This window comes from Strigops habroptila, chromosome 2 (assembly GCF_004027225.2).
Source record: "Strigops habroptila isolate Jane chromosome 2, bStrHab1.2.pri, whole genome shotgun sequence".
Lineage (NCBI taxonomy): Eukaryota > Metazoa > Chordata > Aves > Psittaciformes > Psittacidae > Strigops > Strigops habroptila.
Window position 1 is genome coordinate 20,049,011 of NC_044278.2, and position 14,904 is coordinate 20,063,914.

The 14,904-nt window shown below is 42.1% G+C and overlaps 1 protein-coding gene across 1 annotated transcript in view; it reads right to left on the reverse strand.

The window, feature by feature from the left end:
• DCBLD2 (discoidin, CUB and LCCL domain containing 2) overlaps positions 1-13,387 on the reverse strand; it is a 45,959-nt gene extending 32,572 nt beyond the window's left edge. Inside the window, exon 1 of the mRNA XM_030477170.1 lies at positions 12,879-13,387. Within this exon, the coding sequence (XP_030333030.1) occupies positions 12,879-12,993 (115 nt within the window). The 5' untranslated portion in view covers positions 12,994-13,387. The remainder of the gene's footprint in view (positions 1-12,878) is intronic.
• Positions 13,388-14,904: the final 1,517 nt, after the last annotated feature.

The following is a 14,904-nucleotide window of genomic DNA, read 5'->3' on the forward strand; positions in this document are numbered from 1 at the left end:
TTTCCGATTCCTTACTTGGAAAAAAGAGAATGATAAACACACCAGACAGTTGAAGATTACAGTCTCTAAGGCATAACTGATGTATATCAAAATACTGATCTCAATTTTAACATGTGGCACTTAAGGACACTCAATTTAACCAGTGGGTTTCCTGAGAAGACTTATGTTTAAGTTGTGATCTTCTGTACTTTGTGACTATATACAAGATGTAACTGAATGTTTCTTAACTAAGTAAAGGTAGAACCCAATCTATTAGAGTTATGTAAGCAAAAAAGATATTTTAAAGCATTCATTTTAACTCCAAATACACAATTATTTCTCGTTCAATGCACTACTATAATTTTCCTCTTCTGTTTAGCTCCTATGATCTGCATTTCCCTGCTTTTTATCTGTGTGCAACTATAAGACACTGCATCTACTTTTTGCTCTCCTCAGTGTGGGCAAGAAAGTTTACACAACCAGCAGAAATGTGCTATGAAGAGAATTAAGACCACAGAGACATCAAATTCTAATTAGCTTTTTTCAGGTATTTACAAATGCCCTTATTCGAGTCCTCCGAAATCATTGCTGTTCCCACCAAAATCTACAGAATCCTTTGTGTTCTTCAGAAAGGAATCTGCTCCTCTCTCAGAATTAATTTCTTAACAAGCCCACAAGCACACAGTCCACCTTCATCTTTATGCCATTTATTTGCCTCCATAACACACTCATTTGAGCATTTCATCCCATTCCAGATGTTTCACAACATAAAATACTCCACACTTCCACAAGTGAAGCCATTGCTCAATAAACACTGGAAGGCACTTTAAATTAGTGCAGCCACAGACAAAAGCAAGCCTTGTCTGCCTCTAGCTGTTGGCCACTTGTTCTCACACCCTTCCTGGTACTGGAAGTAAACACTTCTGCAGCCACATGGTAAACCAGACCAGGGACTTGAGATTAAAATAACTGTTAGTTTTAACTTAGAGCACTCCCCTAATTTAGTTCAGCGTGCATACAGCAATGCCTTCCCTGACAGAGGGATAGGACAGTGTGAGAGTAGGGGAACATCAGCAACTTTCACCAGCACTGCCAGCTTGTGTTTGCATTTTAACCCTGAATCCCAACCTGCAGAAACGCATCCCTTCCCTGGGAAGACCAGCCACACAGAAGTGCCACACTGGCTTCAGTAACTGAGCTGGCTGAAGACGAACCAGTGCCCCTACCCATTCCTACAGCACAGTGTTAGATTTCAGCCAGCTCCCCTCTCCGAGGCAGCTCATTGTGCAACTCGCAGTGCAACTGCAAAGAAGGGAGGGCAGGTGCGATTACAGCTGGATTGATTTACTTGCTGTGGAGCACTCTTAGAAGGGTAATGAAATTATGGGTTGAGGTTTAACAAAGATAGGAACAGGACAAAAGGTAAAGCACAATAAGCCTTTTGTCTTTCAAAATGTTGGCAGCTCAGTAGTGCGGGAGGGAGGAGACAGAGGCCAATTCTTGCTGTTACAGCAGAAGTACAAAATTTAAGATGCCATTACAACAAAATTTTACTGTTTTCATTTTACAACGCTAGCCACGTGCTGGACTAGTCTTAATTAGCACTTTATCATTTTCATCTGTACACACAGCTTTTCAATCACCATCTCTGGAAACGCAGTCTTTGCTTTCCGCCACTGAATTTTACACAAGAGAGTAACACAGCCTTGCTAAATGTAACATCCAAAATATGGTAACATTTACAAACAAATTATCTTAAATTATTATATCATCAGAGCAGGTAAGCCAGGCATTTGCCTCCTCTGCTGTCAGGTACTACCCAAACTATTCCAAAAGAACATAAAAGATCGATCAGGTCTGTAAGACTGTTGCAGAGCTGCTTCTTACTGGTGTCAGGGAAATGATGGGGGTAAGCCCCCAGGGATAGCTAAGACTTTCTTAAGTAGTATGCAGGCAAAAGCAGCCTACAAAGGCGGGCTAGCCATGGTGCAAAGTGATTTACATGAGGACTCTGTAAGAGGACTCTACATTCAATGGAACATAATGCAGAAGCCCTCCTGATCTGCTGCCCATGCTGAATCACAGTGACAGCTCATGCTGTATGTTGTCTTTTGTCTGGCACGTGCAGCTTGCCCACTTCCCAAGACATATCATTTACTTAGCAATCTGCACCAACACTTTAATAAAAATAAACACTTGTGCTTCAGTGCTCTAAGGGCTACACAGCAGAAACACAGCTGATGAAGAAAATGAAAAATAACCCACAGATGGTCATGAAAAACTCTATGAGAATAAGCAATAGTCATGGTCAGAACAGGCTTCACATCTCTTGTAAGTTCTTCAAACTCCTCACCACACCAGGACCAAATGCAATTTCACAAGTCTTACATATGTCAACAAAGCAGCAGAAAATTCTCCAATCATACCAGTAATTTACATGCTAAATTAACGCTATAGTCATCTTTTTCTCTCTTCCATTATCAGTTCATAAATGAGACCACATAGCCTATACTGCAGATCCATGGTGGCATACATCAACTTAAATACCACTGCTGTAGTACCATCCTGCCTTATAAAACAGCTGTGACTTCCCACCCTGCCCACTGCTGGTGCTTATCAAACCCCTGCTGAGCTGTACAGCAGTTTTATAACCCAGGTTATCACCCTATCTGCCTTTTACTGAGTAAGGGTACAGCTATGGGTCAACAGGGGTCTCACCACCACTGGAGCCTGCACAACGGAGAGGATGCCAGGTAGGGACAAGGAGGACAGGGTGAGACAGCAGCAGCCAGCGATAAAAGTCACGTTTAGATACCATGGAATCAAGCTGGAAGGAAGGAAGCTGAATATTTGGGTACCTTAACAAAAAACACAGGGGCATCTCAATACTTTCAAAAGGAACACCTCAAAAAACAGCTGGAATTATTTGCACCCTGTAGGTGCACCAAGAACAGTGACTTTAAATATCAGTTTCTATCCTTCTTTAAAGTTTGTCATCCAACTGATGAAACAGTTAACGCTCCACAACTCTACACCAGTATTTCCTACTGCCAGTGTAGGTGACATACAGCACCATCTTAATTTCTAACACTCGCTTTCAACTTTAATTTCAAAACGATATTGGGGACAGTTAGGGGGTTTCCCATTGTGAACAACATGGCTTCACTCTAGAGTCATAAAATACAATATATAATCTGTTCTGAAATGTAATTTCATTCTTAATTTTGCCTTGTAGATGTTCTCTTAAAAGTAAAATATTTTCACACTTGTGACCCTCTATGAATACAATTAATAAAACAAACATTATGTACTACTGAATAACAAGATGATTAACTAGGAAGATGATAGTAAATTTATACACTCAAGTCACAGGTTTTTAAGTCCCAAAATTACACAAAAGGGTAACAAAAGCACGTAGGAAGTCAGTATTGTGTGAAGCTACCTGTTAACTTTAAACCTGCCCATCAGCTTTGCTGTAACTTCTTCAAAGCAGGAAGAAAAGGATGCCTTGAGTTACAGAACTGGAGACCTTGGAAACAGCTCTTTAAAAATTAAAGAGATTAAGTAATGAAAATGCTTTACTGAATGTTTTCAAATATACTTAAGAAAAAGATAAAAACTGATCACCACTGGACTTGATAAGTATGTGTTCAAACGCATTAAATTTAATGCATCTCTCTTTCCACCCATGTGATAATGAGACATATTTTGACACCTGTATACAATGGCATAAAAATAGAAATTAACAGATAATGTGGTTCAGGGCTTCTTCGTTTCACAAAACTCACAGATCTGTAAAAGAAAAATTAAGCACCCACGGCTTCATTCCTCCACACTGAAAAGGCAAGACTGTTTCCCCCACATCTTGACCATTTTGAAGCAAAGTTAAAATGACCAGATATAACTTTAACTGGCTACACTCCTGCTAAAGATGCAACAGCTGCCAACTATGAAAACCCTTATGGACTTGCTGGCAAACAGGCGTGCACAGCATACTCCACATACATGCTAGATCACTGCAGTAAACTACCCTGTCAGAGCCATAATCTCCTAACTCTCAGAAGTAACCAAACAAAACTGCACCACTGTAATTCACCTTCTGTTTCCGTTGCTTTTTTAACTCATCTTTCCACTCAAGATACTGAGGATCTTTCACCTGCCTCATTCCTGTGGGGTTTCTCTATACACAAAAAAACATTTAGGGATGAAAAATAATTAACCTTTTGCAAATCTGGATTAATTTTACAAAACATTTATTTACAAGTTATGTTTAAATGCCAGACCAAGATCAACAGTATTAGTATAATACAACTGACAGCATCACTCTCGAGAGCTTTTACATCATCACCTTTTTTGAAACTGGGACAAGAAGAGTTATCTGCTCACAACCACTTACAGAAGCATAACAAGCTTTTTAAGTTCCTTTTTCCACCACTAATAATGTTCCTCAAGGACGTATCAAATGGTTATCTCCCACCACACTTCAGTTAAAGAACCAAGAAAATCAGCATATTGTTCAAATAAATGGTTCTATGAGGAGAACTGCTGTGGGGGAGAAAAGTTTGAAAAGAGAATTCATGTGGCCCCATGCACAATACGTAGAATTCAAGGAAGACCGATGATCAGTGGCTGGCCACCCTCATTCTGATCGATACTATTCCAATCCTGGGTGACAAAACTTCTTCCCTGAACTAAAAGTAACTTTGGAAAGAACTTCAAAAATCTGGGAGGAAGGTTTAAAGGAGGGATTAACAAAGGAAGTTATAAAATGGGGAGGGGAGTGTTTAATAAAGCATATAGATGATTTGAACATTGATTTTCTTTTCATTTTCAGTACATAAATGATGCATAATCTCTGGAATATGGTTAAAAAAGTAGTCTCTTGTGATTTTGCTGGAGCTGAATTGAGTTTTCACATCATAAAGAATGCAGGAATGTTAAAATGCAATACACTTATTTGAAATTTTTACTGAACAATAAAAAACATTAAACAAAACCAAAGATACCCACACAGAACAGGAAAAAAAAAAATCTAAAAAAACCCAACAACATAAATAAATAAAAAATAACAACCTCCAAACTTTACCTCTTGAAAAGAAAAAAGTGGCAAGTTTGAACCTCTCTGATCCTAATTTATAGGTCATTTTACAGAAAGATGGATTCACAGAAAGGCCCTTTGAAGTATGTTTTCTTGTGTACCACAACTACTTATAATTGGCTAGTCATGATTCTAGCTAAAGGTAGTTTAGGATATTGCATTAAATTTAACTTTCGAGAAAGTTTTCAGACTTAATTTAAAGGTATCTTGAGAGACAGAATTTTTTACTATTTTCAAAGCTAGCATGCTTTAAACACTTGGAGAGGAAAACAAACAAACCCCCAAACAAAACAAAACCACACCAAAACAACTGTTTCTAAGTTATTCTTTAAAAATACACCTACTTTATCTATGGCATATGGGTGAATTCCTTATTGTTCAATACTACTGCTGCCAAGAATGACACAACTAGGTTCATAAACTTTATTCAGCTTACAAAAAACACTTACTAATGCAGTAGCTATGTGTGCTATCATAACAGTGGTGCAGAACTGGAACTTTCCTCATTGTGTTACCTTTCAAAAACAAAACGCATGGAATTTCTATTAGTAGGACAGAAGTTCATTCAGTCAAAAACTTGAAACTTAGTACTTTGGGTAAGATAGTAAGAACAGAAGTTCTTAAGATCAGCAGTCAAATAATGATTGAGTCAAATGCAGAACATCTATCATATAAAGAGACCAGTGAAGAGACCAAAACATCTTCTTTGTATTAGCAAAAATTAACAGCAAGCACATCTGACAAGCATATATTGAGCCCCCATATACACATATTCTGCCTCCAGAATCCTTTTTCTTCAAAAGGATATACCTTATTAAAACAGTCACCAATAGCTGCTAAGAATCCTTGCACTTCTAATAGTTCATGAATTTAGTATGGTATTTTACATTGTTACTGAAAACGTATTTCAATTGTTTTGTAAGTAGGGAAATCAAAGGACAGTCTCATTGCAAACTTGCAATTAAATATTTGTAAGTATCAGTTGTCACTTACTGTCAAAGATAAACACTGATGTGCTGATGTCCTTGATTTTCAGGGTGTAACTAGCGCCACCAAAGTCAAAGGGATAGCTACTCGCTGAGTTTCAGCACTCATCAGCTGTTTGCTGGTCTAAGTCTTACAGACTGCTAACTCACAGTAAATTACTTTTATTCCAATATTTGCAGAGAAAAAAGAATCTGACCCAAACAGTATAAACAGAGAGATTTTCTAAGAAATGCCAGCGGGACGCATCCAAATGCCATAAGCAGTATCAAATGTCTGTGTATCAATGGCAAGATCCAACTGATTGAAATAACTGAGTAGCTAAGCAGGTATGAACTATCTGCCTTAGATTCATTTTTAAGAGTTTAACAACCACTAAAATGTGTTATCTTTTTACAGAGAAATTAAGTGGTCATGCAGCGAAACAGTAGAAATGACACGACCCAAAAGAAACAGCACAGGTTAAATGTTTCTTACTCATCCAGTGGTTGGGGTTTGTTTTCTTTGTTTTCTTTTTCAGACACTAGACAAAGAATTCATCAACCAAAGTATTTTTTCAAAATCAGTGTTATTCTGTGGTCCAAATGTCAAATCATTATCACATTTTCAAGCATAATTTTTAATTCAAATAACATAAAAAGTGTTCAAATATAAACAATAAAACATGCATAGCACAGCTCCAGCTGTTTCCCTCAAATAATGGAAGGCAAAGCATGAAGCTTAGCAAAATCTGATATTTCACAGTCTTACCACATTAATGAACAGGCTTCAAAGACAATAACCCACCACTCTGTATAAAAAAACAGCACTGAAAATTTTATACATCCTATTTTAATGCAAATTACTACATAGTCTTTTACATTAACATTGCTACTGCTCCCCGCTCCAAACCTCAGTTTAGTAACAAATTCGGTCTATGCTCGGACAACGGTTTCAACTATACCACTATTTTATAAAAAGGACCACATATGTTCAATAATATTTGATTAAAGAAATCAATCTAAAAGCAACTCTTAACCAGAAAGCACAGGAGAGAGGGAAATCCTTTGACTACAAAACAAATTCCAGGTAATCCTAACTGCTTCCCCAAAGCATAGGGTGCAGCTACAAAAGTGCGGGTGATACACAATAGCTTATTTTAAACTACGTCATAAGACGGATAAAATAACCAATACAGAAACATTGGCAAATATGTTGAACAGCAATTCCAACAAGGACTGCATTTATACTGAGGATTATCTGAGCTATCAAAGCTGATGCATTCAAGGCAGCACTTAACTAGCTGATGACTGAAACTATACAGAACAGCAGTGATCACATTAAAAACCTAATGCATCATTTCCCAGAGTATAAAGCACGTGACAGAACTGCAGAAAAAGGAGACAGATTATTTTTCTCTTATATGAATAAAATAAGAAAACATTCCTCAAAATCTGGAAAGCTGAACATCTCTGTCCAGTAGCAAGAAAATAATTTTCCTAAAGACTGCACTAATATGCTAGAAGGTCACTGGTTTGAGATGCACACAGTAAGAGCATACAAGCTTTTGAAAGAACATTTACGTTACCCTTTTACCAGTAGCTCAGATAGAATTTTATAGCCATGTACACGCACACATATACATATATATATATATAAAACCAATGTGCACTGTATTGCTTAAATCCAAAGCAAAATGTAACACATTCTGGGATCAAGTATGAGAACTCTAGGAGTATTTACACAAAATGGTGATTCCTGCTTTCTTTAGAGGAGCAGACTAGCCTAGCACAACCTAAACAGGCTCCCAAAGATGAGCTGGGCTGAACAGAATCAGTACTACAAGGAAACTCCCAGAAAGGACAGCTCTGAAGAACACATGGATGTACCTTCTGCCCACGAGACCCACTTAACCACTTCAAATTAGGCTCAGTTAATTGGAAGAGGAAAAATAACTTCGCAGAGATTCTTGCTTTCAAAAGCAAAGAATTTTCACTGGGTTTAGGACTATACTTCCAACACCAGCTCGCTCCCCCCCAGGAACAGCATTCCTCTACACAGTGCTCCCCCTCCTCCTCACTACCTCTATCTCCAAGACACGATGATGGGAAGTGAAAAGGAGCATCAGAAAAGCTGAATCATCAAACATGTCAGCTAAGCCTAGCAGAACTTTAAGCTGCAGTCTTGAAAAACTCTTCCATACTTCTCAGAATAAGGATGAAGGGGATTTGCCTCAGCACTCCTGCCTAATGGTACCAATCTGTGAATCCTCAAGAATTCTGCATAACTGCATCTTCAAAACACTTACTCTCATGTTAATTTTAGGGATAATAAATCTCTCATCCAAAGAGCTGGGGGTCTTTTTAATCAAAATAATTCCTTATGGGTTTGGCCGTTACTCTGTTCCTCCCAGATGAGCCCAGCCAAGAACAATGGATACAAAGGGCAATAAGACACCACCCAATCTAATTTAGCAAATGTAGAAAATGGCACTTGCATGAAGGGCAATACATGCAAATTGCTCATATGGCAGAAATTTTTATGGTAGTGCTTTGTATTTATATGCCAGGAACTCTCTGCAGCAGGAAAAAAAGACACTTGCAATGGGCTACCTTGGCAGCTCAAACCCTTGTCCATCCCCTGTTCCAGAAGGAAATCATCTCTTCTAGGACATCGAGGGAGAAGCTACAGCCTCTCTCCCTCCTTCTTGCCCAGCTGATGGATATACAGCTAGAGCCACTATCTCTTTGTCCCCAAATCAAGCCACCTCTCTTCCAAATCTGTAGTTGGAGGACATCATTAGATACTTTCAGGCTTGAAGTTCACAACTGGAAAGTTACCTTAGTGACCAAAAGAGACAGACAGTTATTTTCAAGTTGAAACAAAGTTTAAGGAAACAAAGTTCGCAAAATCACACAGCTAGTTCTAGTCTTTCCAACTGTCCCAGGGACTTCTGAACTCCGCATGATGTGAGCAAAATTCTATGCTTCAGTGACAAAGGCACCAAGACAGCCCTGTACAGTAAGTGGCCAGGAAGTTGCAACAGTTGCCACAGTTGTTTGTTTCAGCCACCAACACAGGAATGACCACAAGCTATTTCAAGTCCTACAGAAAGGCAAAGGCTAGGCTGATGGATCACCATGTGCCTAATTCTGGACTGGCCACAGTCAAAGCCACCATGGTCTACTGCGTTGCCAGATGGACAAGCAGAGGTGAGACCAGGACCACTGTGGAGAGAATGGGAGGGCACACAATGGAAATTAAGAGGAGCGGGGAACACACAACGGATCCAGGAATACTGCAGTTCAATCACAAAACACAAGGCCATGGAAAAGTATTTAATTAGGCTCAACGTACACAGAGCCATTAGTTCTTTCCCTCAGCTTTCCAGGTCATGGTGACCCAGCACCACACATTCAAAAATTCTTCACTACACTGAAGCAAACACTTTTAAGCTACAGTGAGGAATCACTTTTTTGTACTTTCTTCAATGAGGTTTGGGCACATAACATCCTGATGGGTTGGTATTTGTTTAGAACAAAATAGGAGAATCACATTCAAAAACAAGTATCCAGAGTTGGGGGGGGGTTAAAAGAAAAGGTTGCAAACAAATCTGCTTCAAATCACTTGTGAATCAACTACAGAATCTAAAGTTTATTTATAACGCAGGGCTTTATTCCAGTTTTATATGCAAATCAGTATCCACTAGGAATCCCAAGAGCTACCAAGCTACATGTGTGATGACAAAGTTCTTGTCCCACAGTCTTCATACCTTCAGAATAACTAAGACATTACTCAACTTCTACTTTGATGAAAGCTAAGCAACCATTTCTTTTAGCTGTGTTTTTCTACATCCCTCTAAAAGTTAAACTTAACTAACAAACAAGCCATTCCAATTTATGACAATAGCTGAACATCTGTTAAGAGCACTGTTTCTCAAAATGCAAGCCACAAAGAGCAGGAAGCCTGCATGGTGCTGGCTTGCTTTCATTCACACCTGCTTAATTACATGTAAAACAAAACACTTGAAGTATTTTTCAAACATCAATTTCCTTGCAACAAGGAGCTACAGTCAGTACAGAATTGCATCAAAATCATAAGAGCTGACTTGCACAGCCATCGGCTGGATAGTGCCTGATGCATTAGACCGTAAGAAATGCAGCACAGGGTACTTTGCTGTTGAGTCTTTTTCAATGCTTCTGAAGGTGTTCAACCACATACAATATGCTCATATTTTCCAAGACAGCGAGACATTCGAGTTGAAGACCTTGACCAAAGAATGCTGAATTAGATACACTGAGTGATTTTCAACATGATGGACTGAAAAAAATTCCACTCCAATCCTACAAGGTAATACCATGGGCTACTTAGTGAAAAGCACAGCAGTACCTGCACTTTTTCATTCCTTAGTGTGCAGTTATCTGGTAGGGGCGGAGGACCACTTGACCCAATATTCAAAACTAGTTTCACATTGACCAAAACCATATTTTTATTTTTATATCAGTTCATACTAGGGAGGTGCGCTAAAGAAAAGGATGTGAGAAATAAAAACCACTCTATCTTCATAACAAGATTTAAATACCATGTAGTATGTGAGGCTTAGAGCTGCTCAACGGTGGAAAAGAAAATGAACAGTTGCTTATTAACAGAGGATCAGCCTCCCTAACATAACAAATAAGGGTAGGTTCCTACACAGTATCACTCACTGCATTTTTATAAAAGAGCTTAAAAGCAACTTTAACTGTGGAATTTCCTAAGCATTGGGTACTTTCACTGGCAATCAACATATTCTTTTAGAAGCCTGTGCATATATTTAATACACTAATTTAGCAGCTGCTTTGGACAGACCCTTCATGAGCAAGACAAGTTTCATTTCTGTATGAGACTCCTTACTCAAATTAGAACTATGCCAGTGTTTAAAGATACAGGATATGTGCTCCTCAACCTTCTCTGGAATAAGATAAATGAAAACATTTTGGCAAGGAAGCAGTCCCTCGCAAGCAGAACTTTTCTTAGTAGCTCAAACAGCTTCTCATACTGAAAAGCACTGTATTCGACAACACCGCAGACCCTAACTTTAAAACAAGCTCTGCTTTAAGTTACCAAATAAAATTAAGCTTGTCAATAAAGAGGTTCCCCTCCTGCTCAAAAGCAAGACTTCTGTGCAAACAAGAAGGAACACTAAGTTGAAATCCTGGGTAGGAACTCTTCAGCAGTTTCTCGGAGTACAGAAAGATAAAGTGAACAGCGTACCTAAAAGCCCACTTTTTGCTGCATGGTCCCACTCCCTTTAGCACACCTCTAACTACCCACTGAGCCAATTTGACTCAATAATGTGGAGGAAAATTACGACTCTTCCCTCCCTCACACAGTTATTTCAGTTTTCTCCTAGAATAACAAACTCAGTCTGCTCACCAAAAGGTCAGATAAGTGTCAGGTCAGCACAAGTATTTGGAGTGTGATGCTCCTACAGCATGAAGTAACACCTTGCTGCTACCTGACTCACCCAGCCACAGCCTTCAAAAGGATAAATGTTAAAATTGCCCAATTTCCTCTCAAAAGCAAATGGGACTTCTCCTCCTCCATCATAAATTAAACCCAAACAAAACCAGGTATTCCAAATGCTCATTAGCAATAGCTTCATATGCACAAGGAACATACTTCAAATTAAATGCAATTAGCTGGAAATAAGAGGAAAAGGTAAGTCAGTGTGACTAGCTTGCTCTGTGGACGCATCTCTGACCTTTTCCATTCAAAAAATTGAAATGTATGTTTAACAGTACAATGCATACACTTTTGATTCCCTTTGTGCATTTTAATACAGAGTTTGTGACATTCAAATACATTTCCATCTCTCTTTGAGGTGTACAGAAAGTTATGTGAAAACAAGAGCTGAGTTTCCAAAGTGAAGCAAGACCAGTGCAAGAAGCAAGCGGAATCGAAAACCATAAAATTTCTCTTCTCAACCCCTGTATTCACAAGTGAAAGTTTCAAGATGCTGTCAAAACATGCACTCCCACCACTTTCTCCCAAGCATACGATCAAAGTGACAGTTACTGCGGCATCCTCTGATCTTCTGCCATGAAGTGACCAAATTGTGCCTCACAATTTTCAAAGTGCTAAAGCCTAATCAAGTAATTCTACCCGAGGACGACAAATCTCACCGATTTCTCTTAAAAAAAACACCAAAAATCAAACTACCCCCTATCACACATTCCAGACGCTCACCCCTATATACACTTCTACATGCTCTTGGGCACGTGTGAGTTTATTTTCAGAGCAAGCAGAATCTCCCCTTTACCCGCCTCCTGGCTCACACCGCTTCACACAGAGCCTGCGGAGGAAAAACCCAGGGGTCACCCGCGGCTCGGGCAGCCTCCCCCCGCAGCGGGATGTGGCTCAGGACGACAAACCCCACCGCGCCCTCCGGCTTCGGGATGCCCCTGTGCCCCCGAGCTACCCCCACAGCCCAGCGCCTCCCGCCCCTGCCCCCTCGGCGGCGCCCCGCCCGGGTGAAGCCCTCCCGCCCCCGGCTCCCCCTGGGGCCGGAGCTGGGGGGCGGCCCAGGCCGGGAAACCTACCGCCTGAGGGAGCCCCGCACTCCCCAACGGGATGTCCGCCCCACAGAGGGGGAGCGAGGACGAAGAAAATGGGGTTGCCAAGAAAGGGGCTCTTCTTTCGCCCTTTGTTGGCCAGGGTGGGGGCAGGCTCGGGGAGTGGGGCCACATGCTGATGGGCAGACCAGAGGTGGGGGCTCCCTCCCTCTCCATGCCGCCGAGTTCCAGAGCGTTGGTTTCCCTCGCCCGCCGCCGCCCTGCCCGCCCGCTCTCGCACCCACCTTTCTGCGCCCCGGTGCCCCGCGGCGGCAGCAGCAGCAGGAGAAGGAGGCTGAGGCGGAGCAGCGAGGCCGCCTGCCGGGTCCCCGCAGGGAGCGGCCGCCCCGGGCTCACCATGCCCCGCGGCGTACCCGGCAGCCCGAGGGCATCGCGGGCTGCGGGGCGGCCGGGCCGGGCCGCGTCTGTGCCCTGCGCCCCGCGGCCGCCGGCGGGACGCGCCTGCGAGCCAGCCAGCGAGCGCGCGCCGCCAGCCGCCCCCTGCAGCCGGCCCAACCGCTTCCGGGTGCGCGGCGCGGCCCCCGGCGGCGGCGGGGCTGCCCCGCTTCCTGCCGCCCCCCCCCCGCCCGCCGCCGAGAGGCCGCCCCGGGCGCCGGGGGAGCCGCGGGGCCCCGGCGGCTCTGCGCGGGGGGAGCCCCGGCGGCGGCTCCCCGTCCCTAGCCGCGCCCTGGGCGCTGCGGGGAGGCGGGCGGCGCCGCCGGGGCGGCCTGCTCGGGGTTAGCGGCCCCGAAGCAGGGTCCCTGGGAATCAGCCGCTACTTCTCCTCTTTATTCCACCTCCGTCCTCCTGAACGAGTTGGCTAAGAGTATCTAACTTCCCTCTTTCCCCAAAGTAGAGATTAAGTGAGGCAAAATTGACTAGAAAAAACAAAACTCCCCGGAAACACGGGTATTGCTGTTGTTAACAGAAGAGGATAAACTGGTGTCACAGATCTCCACACGCACATGAGAATCTCTGGAAAGCACGGGATTAGCAGCTAAGTCACAAGCCATTGCCATTTTAGTTCTTGTTATCTAGCTTTTGAACATTTACAGAGTGTAATCGAGAGGCTTGCTTTAGGAGAATAAATTCACCCATGGGGAATAGATACTTAAAAAAAAAAACAAAAAACCAAACAAACAAAAAAAAAACTTTCAAGTATTAGAATCCTAACAAAAAGGCAAAATAGCACATTTGCAGAGACTTGCAGTAGCTGTTACCATACTGAAATAAAGCGCCCTAAGCACTGGCAGGATCAAAGAATCACCTTTGTAACACCATCATCATCATGGAAGGGAGCACCTCGTTACATGTTTTTCAGTGGTAGATGAAAGTAATGTAATTTTCAGATGCTGATGAAACACTGTGCCCATGCTTACACAGCCTCAGCCCCAGCCCTGCTTCGTCCTAGGGAACAAGAGGAGGGGTTGGAGCAGCACTCACACAGACATAATTTCACATTTCTTTGAGCTTCAGAATTGAAACCTCCTCAGCCTTCCACTGACCATACTCACTCTCACCACAAAGCAGAAGGGACTTGGGATTCCGCAGCTTCCAAAGATCAGCCTCTCAGCCAGTACAGGCCTCGAGGTTCATCCTTTCTGCTGTGAAAGGGCCACTGCAAGTCAACCCCATGTCCTGGTGGTGGCCAGCTCTAGTGGTTCCACTGTATAAAGTGTCTTAAGGAAGAAATTGTTCTCTAGTTCCTCTCCTGAACAGCTCTGTGAAACAGATACTGCTTTCCTGGCCAGTGGTGTCCAGTGCTGACTCCACTGAAAAGGCAGGAAAACCACCTCAGGAGCCAGTTTTACCCAATCCACAGAGTTGCTTGAAGAACTATGTAGATGATGTTTACCAGTTGTTTTTAGCATTACTGTTCCTTGTTAAGATGATGAAAACTGAACTATGTCCAAGTCTATGCTCAGGGCTTATTAAGGCTTTTTTTTTCCCCCACAAAGAAACATGCAGAGCACTCTCTCTCCTTCCATACCAGCCGTATCACTGCTAGAGCATACCAGCCATATCACTTGTGCCAAATCATGGAAGAATCCAGAACAGATTTGGTGGCTCAGTCTAAGGAGAGCAAAACTGTGATGCACATTTTTTACTCATTGTGCCAACAATTGTACCACAGCTGCCAGGGGGTGGTTTCTCACATACCTAGGCAATGTTAAACATGAGGATTTTAGTACATTTCCTATTTTTGCCTCTTTTGAAACCTTTTTAGCAACAAAGAGACCCCAATGAAAGCAGAGATAATGGAAGGATGTC